Source organism: Chaetomium fimeti (assembly GCF_033439085.1).
Source record: "Chaetomium fimeti strain CBS 168.71 chromosome Unknown B0H64scaffold_3, whole genome shotgun sequence".
NCBI lineage: Eukaryota > Fungi > Ascomycota > Sordariomycetes > Sordariales > Chaetomiaceae > Chaetomium > Chaetomium fimeti.
Genome location: NW_026944331.1, coordinates 2,207,895 through 2,218,528, shown reverse-complemented (window position 1 = coordinate 2,218,528; position 10,634 = coordinate 2,207,895). Strand labels below are relative to the sequence as shown.

Below are 10,634 nucleotides of genomic sequence, written 5' to 3'. Positions count from 1 at the left end.
GGCAAGCAGCGTGGTCTGTGAACCTGACAGCATCCCAGAGACGCGGGAACGATGTGCACCCGAGCGTACCAAAAAGCCGAGCCTCCATAAGACGGCCTACAAGGCCTCGACCTCGGCGGATGCGTCGGTGTCTCTTCTCGGGATTGGGAGCCAGTTCGACTGTGGGAAGCAAGCTGAAATCAAGGGTGGGCAAGAGTTGGGCTTGGGAGAATTGGATATTTAAGGGACATTGATAACATTTCTGCTCCTGTGCTCGTCGTTGGGAATACGGGGGGACCAAGATACGGATGCAGGTTTGTTGGTTGGTTGTATGGAACTTGGAATCGCAGGTCTGGTGGTAGTATTCTCGATCAGCTGGTGAAACCGAACAACCCTGTGTAAACGCGGCTTGTTAGCCCTGGATTATAAAGTCACTGGTCCGGTTTGCTTGAGTGTTGTGATGATGGATTCCATACTACAGTACAACTCTTCCACCCAGATAAATCATAACTTTGCCCATTCGTACAAAGGCCCACCATGATCGTGTTTTGCTTAAGTCATCATATAGTTTTAGTTCGGGATGTTTTGTTATTGCCAGCATGGTATCGCTCTGCGCATTTGGCAATACCAGCCCGCTCGACATTCGGTCAGGGGCGGAATCGAGGTGGTCGCGAACAACCCCCTTGGCGTTTTGATGATCTTGGTGAACGAGCTGCGCATTCCAGCACCCTCCTCCAACTAGTTTAAACATGGATTTCAAGGTGATACTTCTTTGTCGACGATTGCAAGCTTCCTCGGGGGTTCCCTCTCCAGCTAGGAAACATGGGGTACTCCTATCCCCGACCCGTCCACTGGTCTACTCTTAGATAATTTGGGGTCCAGCGCCACGAAGCTACCTACCTATACAGTACGATATGAGTTACGACAACCAGAGTTGAGACCCGAGGCCCAGCAACGCGATCGAGCTGGTTTTGCCAGGCTACTCGTCGAATCCGGTGCCAACATCAATCACATGTGATGTCACGAAGAAAGTACCGGAGAGACCGCTGCGATGCTTGCTACCCGTCCCCGAGCCACGGTCGAGGGGCGCCATGATGTACTCAAGTGCGTCAAGTCGCTGGGGGCGAACTTCAACAAGTTGAACAGGACTGTCATGAGTGCTCTCCATTACCTGATCAAACAAGCCAGCGCGTTTTCTGACCTTACCGGATCGGGGGGGCTCGCCATAGCCCTCCCTATTCGGTAAGGTCGAATCTCAACAAGTTGTGCAGGAACTGGAGATCTGCCTTCAATTGACCAGCATTATCAAAAACAGGTTGCCGCGTACTACACAATCCAGCCCGCAAAAGCCTACCTAGCTTCTGCCTGTAGAAGCCGAGTAAAAGAAAGACTAAACATCCATCACGGCGCCCTCACCAGACTGTCGCCCTACAACCCACGCCCCAGGCACGTAATAGGTCCGAGGCGGTAGTGGGGGCGGAGGGGGAGGGGGCGGAGAGACTGTCGGTGTTGTACCCTCCCGCTTGTCACCACCACCACCACCACCACCACCACCAGTTACAGGACGCTGCGTAACAGCCCCCCTACAAAACCTCAACACCGCCGGCGCCACCCCCATCCCCCTCCTCCCCTCCATCACCGCGCCTTTCCCCGCGCCCCGCCAACTATACCCGCCCCCAACACGCGGGGTGGGCGTACCCAGCCTCGTCACCCCCTCCGAGCCCCCAACAACCCCCACGACCGAATCCCCCTCCGACGCCTCCCCGCCCGGCACAAACTCACCCTCTCCCTTCATAACAATCCCAATACCTCCCCCGCCCCCACCACCAACCCGACTACGACCACCACCCCCACCCCTCCTGCTCCCACCACAGCCACCACCACAACCCCCACAGTCACCACCACCGCCGCCGCCGCCACCCCCAACGAAACTCCCCCCACCAACACCAACACCAACACCAACACCAACACCAACCCCAACCCCAACCAAACCATCCACCTCCTCCCCCTTACTCCTCCCCCCATCCCCCACCCTCACCACCCCCACCGGCGACAGCGGCACCGGCGTCGGCGCCTCCAGCACATAGCGCCTCGTGCGCGTCATATTGCGCTTGCGGGCACGCGTGCCCGAGGACGAGTCAGACCTGCTGCTGGCCGGGGGCGAGGCTGATGAATCGGTAGACGAGGAGGTTTCGCAGTTGTGGGCGGGCGGGGTTGCACTCCCGGCGGTTGAGGCTGGGCCTGGACTATGGGGGGTTTTGGGGAAGGGGTTGCTGGTGCTGGGGGTGGTGGTGGTGGTGGTGCTGCTGGGGGGTGGGTGGTGGTTGTGGGTATATGGCTTGGGGGAGAGCCAGGGGAGGGTGAAGGGGCGGCGGGCGAGGTGGATGACGGTTAGGAGGACGGCGCTGAAGAGCAGGCCGGTGGCGCAGGCGAAGATATCGGTCTTGAGGTGCACCGTGGGGATGCCGCCGCCGCCGTCGCGGTAGATGCCTACGGCGACGGGGATACAGGCGCTCGCCCAGAGGGTGACGGTTAGGTGTATAGTGAGCGTTGCCCAGGCGTGGAGTTGGTGACGGAAGGGTGGGATGGGCGGGCCGAGGTAGAGGGTTTCTCCCTTGAGGCAGGCGGCGATGTGGAGGGGGATGTAGAAGAGGGATTGCATGGACTGATTCCAGGGGTTAGTGGTCGATTATATCAACAAAGCCAAATTTCGGTGATTTTGGCAGACAGGAAACCCACAGCAAACATGACGAAGCTCTGCGCGATGGCCTGTCCAGGCCTTCTCAACTCTTCAGTGTTGCTAAATCCCACGGCAGATAGGGACACGCCGATGATGGACGCAACGGCGAGGGAAAGCAGCGCCGCCAGGGCCAGCTGGGGCAGCCATTGTGTTATGTGAGGTCCGTTGGAGCTTTGGCTCTCGGTTTTACTTTCGGGTTGGCTTTCGGGTTGGCTTTCGGGTTGGCTTTCGGGTTGGCTTTCGGTGTAAGATGAGGAGGGCATGTCCACGCAGAGCCTAGAACTGTGAGGGTACTGCTACGTTGCGAAGCAGGACGCGATGTAATTGCTTATAGAAAGACGAAGTAAACAATCTGATTCGATTACCCCATGAATGAAGCGGCCATTCTCATCGGGGTGGGCGCGGTAGATGGGAAAGGCAGGACGACCGTATCCGACCCAGAAAACCAACCTAATCATGCAAAGAACAATGTTAAAATATTCCCCTGCCACTGTGTTTAACGGCATTCTTCGACGTGGCGGCGGGGCTGGCGTACTTTCTAAGGGCTGGGGTTCTGAGCGCTTAGCAATGTGTAGATTGAGACACCAGTGGAATGGAGGTGAACGGGGCAGCCACGTGGAAACATGCTGAGAACGATAGCTTCATTCCATAATGATGTTGGCCCACAATACAGAGGGATTGCCGGGAAAGCAGTTACAGAAAGGCAAAGGTGATGTGAAATGTGAAACAGGAGAATGTCTATCACGTAGATACCAACCGACTGGAAATGGCAGACATCGTAACCATAACCCATCACCACCACAGCATCATCCGCAAGGATCGCTAATACTCCTCGCCGACCCTGGCGGTCTTATCGCCAGCCCATCCCTCGCGCTCAAAGTAGCGGAAAACGAGATGGTAGTCGTCAAACTCGTGGACAATGCGATCCATGCGGCGGTATCCCTTGATTCCGTCCATGCGCTTGTCGACACCGGCCCTGGCGGGTTGAGAGACACCCTCCTCATCCGCAGTCCTATTCTTAGTCTCAAAGAACGTCACAGTGAAACGGCCAGGCTTGAAGATATCGACAACGTGCTGAATGGTGTCCGAGGTTTGGCGCCCGTTTTGGCCGCTCGGGACATTTGTCTCGAATGACGCGTAAGAGCAGATCGGCTCCGGCGTCACATGGACCGTCCAGTAGTGCGCGGGCTTGTTGCCATCCGCATCTACGCCGGAGTCAGGGGCGGGAACGACGCCGTTGGCCGAATAACCGCAGGGCGAGAACAGGTATGCATCGATGCGCGCATCCGGATAGTGCGAGGTAGGATACACCTGGGCGAGACCACAAGTGTCGGAAACGACGGTGCCAAGAGCATGGCCCTCGGTGGTCATGGCCTCGCCGGCAGTCACCTCGACGTCGGTGCCCTGCTCGCCCGAGATGTCAGACTCTCCGCAATTGGCGAAGACGTCGACAGTCGAATCGATATCTCCCAGGCTGTCGACGGCGGCGCGACGAGCTTCCTGAGCCTGGGCAGGCACCCGCTTGCTGGCGACCGCACTCGCCTGCTCCAGGTAGAACTGCTTCGCAAGCTCAGGATCGAGATCCATCATCAAGATCTCCAGAGTCTCGTCAGATTGGGAATCACCAGCTCCGGATACATACGGCACGGTGCCCGTTGGGATCTTGCGGCTGCGAGTCGGGCTGCCGGCGTTGCTCGAACGGGGTGTCAAAGGCGGCGTCAGCGCGGAGCTGGTGGGGGTCGTCATGTACAGGTACCAATGATCGGCATTCATCCTTCCGACCATGTAGGCACTGCCGTTCTCGAACGTATCGTCCAGGAACTTGACCTCCTCCTTCCAGCTCGAGTGGGGACCCTGCTGGCGGTCCGGGAAGAGGAAGTTCTTGCGGCTGTAGAAGACGCGGTGCGGGGTGGCTGCGACATTGATGTCATCGACCGAAGCGGCATTGTGGAAAGGGAAGCCAGCATCCACAGCAGCGATGCGCAAAAGGCGTCGCAGGCCCAGCAGCAGAGTGGTGGTGCCGCAAGTCTTGAGGATGATTTTGTGCGGGAAGACGAACAAGCTCGACTCGGAGAGGAGGTAGGCATCAACATGGTCCGACTTGACGATCGAGAGGACCTTGCAGTTGACCATGTCGAGCATACCCTCCCAGGTGGACGGGTTCACAGCCTTCAACCCATTTTCCCTGGCGGTGGGGGGGGAGAGCGTTCGGGCTCGGGGCGAACCAAACCTCGAGGAGCTTCTCGGGCCCCTCAAAGGCATTGCTGGAGTCTAGATCGGCAGCAATATCGTGATTGATCGTCAACTGAAGGCTCCCGGGAGCGGGGGAGTAGGTATAGTTGTCAGGGATCTCGAGGTTGACCATCGTTGACCGTTGGACAATGCCGAATGTGCCGTCTACGATGAAAGCGTCCGCGGGACACTAGCTGCCGCTCAAACGAACCTTGCGGCGTCCGTTTGAGAGAGTAGGCCCACAGGAAGTGGTCTTTTCAAGGATGCTGGCGGAGCCAGCTGCAGTGCGCGGATGTGAAAGTCGAACGTCGCCAGGGGGACGTTAAGGAGGCCGGCCACGGACGGTGTAGTGGAAGAACTTGGCGAACGGTATGTTGGGCTTGCGTTTCGACTGGGCCGTGGTTGTGGTTGGGCCGATACCTCGGGTGGTGTATCGGAAGGGATAGTGTAGAGGTAAGTTGCGACGGTGGTTGTCGACCAAGGGCTGTTCGGTACAGAAGGTTCTCTGGCGGGTGTTATCTAGGCCTGGGAAGATGGGAGTTAGCAACACCAGTATGGTAGGTGTCCCGGAGACGCACTTTGCTGGCTTGGAGAGGAATCGCAAGAGATCAATCGAGGTCATTGGCCAGTTAGAGAACCTGACGAAGCAAGGCCCAAGTTCAGTGCACAAAAAATCTGCGCGATCGAAGAAGCCGTCCTCACGAGGCGCTCAGCATGGCAGAATCGTCCGGGGTCTTCTTTCGGTGCGGCCTTTTGCGAAGCCTGTTGGGTCGTGGATGGGCTGTGCGGCACGAGTGATCCTTGGAACGCACCTCACTGGGGGGACTTGATTCGAGTTTATTCGTCGCCGCTATGGTTGGCAACGTATTCAACACGTAAATTTAGACGCTCGACAAATAGACCTGGTAACTCGAAAAGAAAACAAGCTCAGGGTTCGAGGGCACTGTTCTTTTTTTTCGGCGGCCATGGACGAGAACAGGGAAGTTTTGGCGGGGCAGGAAAAACCCTCGCCAAGAAGTAGCGGGGTTTTTTATTCGTCCCACATCCATGAACCTCTCAGCGACTCTGTGATACGAAAGCACCTCGGGCAATTTGGCATCCTTGACCCTTCATGATGGAGAACGTCAAGGCTTCGTGCATCAATCCAGAGACCAAATACCCACATACCCCAAGTACGGCCCTGGTCGTATCATTCCAAGGGCACCTCGCCGGGGTTTCTATGCTCACGTGGTTCCTTTTGTCGCAATCATTTCAGGTACGAGGTGCCGAGTGACAGGGGGGCACAAGGCCAGAGACGGGAGATCCCGCATTAGGCAATTCGCGTCGCGTTGGGGATGGTGGCATCAGAACAGCCTCGTTGCGTTGCATCAGTACCTATCACGCTATGTACGTGTTCGGTATGGATTCAGCCAGGTGGTTGGATAGGGACGGAGAACCTGATGGCGGTGATAGCTCTTGGCAGAGCGCGGCAGCCACTCATCAATGGCCACCTGGAGAGCCTCAGGGCCTGGCTGCATCTCGGGCAGACTGACCCGCGGCGGTGGCTGAGATGATGCTGCGCCCGGTTACACACACTGAATGTGTGATGTTTTCTGGATTTCACCTCCAGATCCCAATATCTCTCGTTCGACTCCCGTAGGTCACTTCACGGCAATTTCAAGGAGTCCCGGCCGAATATGGACTGGCCGACTCATCAGGAAAGCCCAGAACGCCTCGATGAAGCCTCAAAGAAACGACGACTGGACGAAGCGGGAGGATCTGGGAGCCTGGGAGCGGAACTCGATGTGGAATACACCAGGGCCTCGAAAAGACCATGTACAGCGCACGACCGGTCATCAGAACAACTCCAATATGGAGGTCTCAACCCCTTGCCAGTCGACCACCTTTTGTCGAATACGCAATCGGTGGAACAGCCCATAGCCCATTCCTCGTTACCGGAAAACCCCATTGGCCTTGGTCCTTTGGATGTTTCAGAGACGTCGCACATTTTGGGGAATGGGACTCAAACAACATTCGATATGGGTAAGACAAACGAGTCTTACCTTCAACGGATGGAAGATTTTAACACCTCGCTGTATAGCAGCAGATCAATTCGGCTTGAACTGGAACATGTGTTCCGGCTTCGAGGCTGAGAGCCAACAACTCTCCTCCGGCCAGGATTTCCGGTTCATTCAGACACCGCCCGTTGAAAGCTATGACTCTCTCGAACTATACGGCAATACCAATCTTCAGCCTACATTGGACAATCCAACGAGACTTTCCCTGCTGGAGGATTCGTTCTCTTTCAGTGGTGTGGTCCCCCAAGGGAACTTTGACGACATGGAGGTCGAACTGAACATAGATTATGGTGTCATGGACACCACCGATAGGAGAGAGGATTCTGCATTTGAGATTGATCAAAGCCCATGGGCAGACAGCGCGGTGACGGCAGAGACAACCACTACTAGTACAACACCACAAGCAGCAGTAGACGGGACGGGGTGTAAGGGAGAGAACAACAACACGAATGATGCGATTTGTGATACTTGCTTTGGAGTGGTGGGTGCCATATGAGCATTAACACTCGCTCACCTGGCTATTGTGCTAACCGCCACTTCTCTTACAGATCTTCATTGACACCCCTCAAATCCGAGACGGCTTCGTGGGGAACTCAGCGACAACCAGCAAGAAAGTCCTGCTCGAGGGGTACAGTGGTCTAATCATCATCCGCGACCCGACATCCAAATCCTACGGCGGCCTGATCCCTCAAAGCCACTTCGACCCCATATGGAAGTTGATCACCGATACAAACATAACGCTTTCGGCAACGCTCAAGTCAACTAAACCTTTAGAAATTACCATCTACGGCTGCCGAGCTAAAGCTGATGAGATAGGGGGGATGCTACTTGATCACGATTGCTTCCTCCAGCAGCCGGATTCGTTTGACGATTCAATGACGTACTTCAACCCGCAGTGCCTGACCCATGATGATGATTCAATACCAACATGGGAGCTATCTGGGGCAGATCTCGGCACTCCTGCTGCATGTTTGAGTGCAGTTGAAAAGTCCAAGGTCGCAGAGCTGCTAGACGCAGCTGGGGGGCCGACGGTCTTTAGGGATGTCCAGGTCAGCGAGATGTTGCAGACGAGCTTGAAAGAGTGCGTATAAGACCCCCGTTGTATTTGCGGTTCTTCATGGACACCGGCTGAAGAACTCCGGTAGGCACCAACGAAAAGCTTTGGCTATGATGGTAGAAAAGGAGGCTGGGACTCTTCGAGGGGCCGACTTCCCTTCGATTTGGGCTGAAGAGATTACAAACTGCACAGGCACTGTGAGGTACGTTACAACATCTGGTTTTAACTACTAATAGCCAAGTAATCTAACAAACCCCCAAGATTCTTGAACACCGTCACAGGGTCCCGCGTTTATCGAAAACCGAAGATTTGCCTTGGTGGCTTGATTGCAGACGTAGGTGATTGAGAGCCCAGGGCGCCAGGGCAGAGACCGCCACTCTATACTAATGCTGCTGTCACAGGACATGGGTCTGGGAAAAACCCTAACCGCCCTCGCGTTAATAGCAGGTTCTGTAACGAGACATAGGAGAGACAACGAAACAACGACTAGAGCGACCACTTTAGTTGTTGCGCCATTGTCCAGTACGTATTCCTACATTTGCAGCTGAAAAACATACTAGTTTAGCGCAGGGCTAATGAAGCCGGCTAGCTCTGACCGGTTGGCAAGATCAAATAGAACGGTAAGGTCATGTCGAAAGGTATCTGGCGGGGAAGGTCAGTTACTTACAACTTTTCAGGCATATAAAACCGGGCGCGCTGCGATTCACTGTTTATCATGGAACCCAGAGAGAGAAGAACGCAGCTCTGTTAACCAGCTTTGACGTGGTCCTGACGACATATGAAACTGTTCGGACCGAGTATTCACAAGAACTTCAAGTTGGTGGTACACAGAGCACAATCCAAGCTGTATCTTGGAATAGAATTGTTCTTGACGAGGGTGAGTGAATCCTGTGCGCTTAAACATGACGCTATGGTGGGACAGACGACTAACCAGTTGCCTGCTAAAACAAGCTCACGTCATCCAAAACCGCTCCTCGAAGAGGTTCAAAGCCCTTCACGCACTCAAGGCGAGGCACCGCTGGTGCTTGACAGGCACGCCGATCCAGAACCGTCTGGAGGACATGGGTTCTCTAGTTGAGTTCTTGCGTGTGGACCCGTTTGACAGCCCCGGAGCTTTTCGGCGCTTGTTTCTGGAGCCCATATCTCGCCGAGATGTTTCTGGGTGGGAGCGCCTTCGGACCTTGATCGGGTGTATATCCCTACGTCGAACTAAAGAGTCACTGAAGGACCAGCTAGCCTTGCCAACCAGACAAGAAATTGTCTGCAGGGTTTCACTCGATGAGGAGGAGAGGAGGGTTTACAGCCTAGTGAAGCGGCGCTTTGCCTTGGCTATCGACGCCGGGGGCAACAGAATGAGCGCGTTTGGGCTTATCCTCCGACTACGGCAGATCTGCGACCACGGTACTGCCCTTCTACCTGCCGACTTGCAGGCATGGATTCAGCAAGCCTCTCGGTTTGGCCCCCAGGTCCCTCTACAGGCTGAAACATGCCTATCTTGCGGTCAGATTCCGGAAGACGACGTGGATGACGACATTTTGTCAGAAGGCTTTCCATGCTCACATCAAGTTTGCCCTCCCTGTCGAGTCATGGCGAGATCGGCTTGTCAGGATAGCGCTGGAGAAGCGTCCTGCCCAGTTTGCCAATCCAAGGGCTTGCGTGAACAAAGTGAGGAGGGGAGTTTCTCAGAGGGCGGCGATTTACCACCACCTTACCGGCCATCTTCTAAGGTCAGAGAATTACTCCGGAATCTCAATCGTGACCAGCAACAGGCTGCAACGGCTGGAGTTCCAGCGGAAAAGAGGTTAGTTCACGCGAGTTTCGATGTTAAAACACCGGACCATGTTCAGACTTTTAACATACACCGCGTCTGCAGTGTTATCTTTTCCATCTGGACGGGCATGCTCGACCTCATTGGCACAGCCTTAACTGCTAGGGGGATTCCGTTTCAACGCCTTGATGGAACAAAGACCCAGGAACAGAGACGCGGTGCCCTGCAGCGTTTCAGAAGTGATGAGAACTGCAATATATTGATTGCATCAATCGGGAGTGCTGCCGTTGGGTCAGTAGAATTCCATCTTGGTCGTACAGTTAGGTATCGCCTCGACCATCTACTAAGTATGTGACAGCCTGGATTTAACAGCAGCCTCTCGGGTTCATATTATCGAACCTGGTTGGAATCCAATGCTTGAGCAGCAGGCGCTGCAGCGTGTGCATCGTCTTGGTCAGACCCGAACTGTCAAACAAATACGATACGTGGTGGATGGGGCAGATTCGGTAGAGCGCGTGAGTATCTTATATATCAGTCCAACGATACCTGCTACCTTTGGCTAACCCGGTACGGTCGCGATCAGTACATACTCCGGCGACAAGAATGCAAGTTGGCGCTCATCGATGCATCTGTTGATGGCTCCACCGGCAGGCAAAAAAAGGTCACAAGCTTATTAGAGGTCTGCGAATAGATGAGCCGATTCATCCCCATGGGCCTGCGCTAACGTCCATGCAATAGGATATGAGAGTTGGGCTTGGGATTGATGCAGTGTTGTGAATAAAAATGGCTCGAGGTTCAGTA

The 10,634-nt window shown here is 55.1% G+C and overlaps 2 protein-coding genes across 2 annotated transcripts; one reads left to right on the top strand and one right to left on the bottom strand.

Moving 5' to 3' along the window:
• Positions 1–3,541: 3,541 nt before the first annotated feature.
• B0H64DRAFT_416430 (S-adenosylmethionine decarboxylase) lies at positions 3,542–5,084 on the bottom strand (the record flags this gene model as incomplete). The annotated part of the gene is made up of 2 exons (XM_062805167.1): positions 3,542–4,904; positions 4,945–5,084. The coding sequence occupies 2 exons, from the start codon at positions 5,082–5,084 to the stop codon at positions 3,542–3,544; spliced, it is 1,503 nt and encodes a 500-aa protein (XP_062660791.1).
• Positions 5,085–6,710: 1,626 nt separating this feature from the next.
• On the top strand, positions 6,711–10,619 carry B0H64DRAFT_121885 (SNF2 family N-terminal domain-containing protein). The gene is made up of 11 exons (XM_062797968.1): positions 6,711–7,489; positions 7,557–8,089; positions 8,154–8,267; positions 8,327–8,399; positions 8,467–8,587; positions 8,655–8,685; positions 8,743–8,942; positions 9,017–9,866; positions 9,939–10,124; positions 10,192–10,348; positions 10,417–10,619. The coding sequence occupies exons 1-11, from the start codon at positions 6,917–6,919 to the stop codon at positions 10,522–10,524; spliced, it is 2,946 nt and encodes a 981-aa protein (XP_062660790.1). The 5' UTR covers positions 6,711–6,916; the 3' UTR covers positions 10,525–10,619.
• The last annotated feature ends 15 nt before the right edge of the window (positions 10,620–10,634 follow it).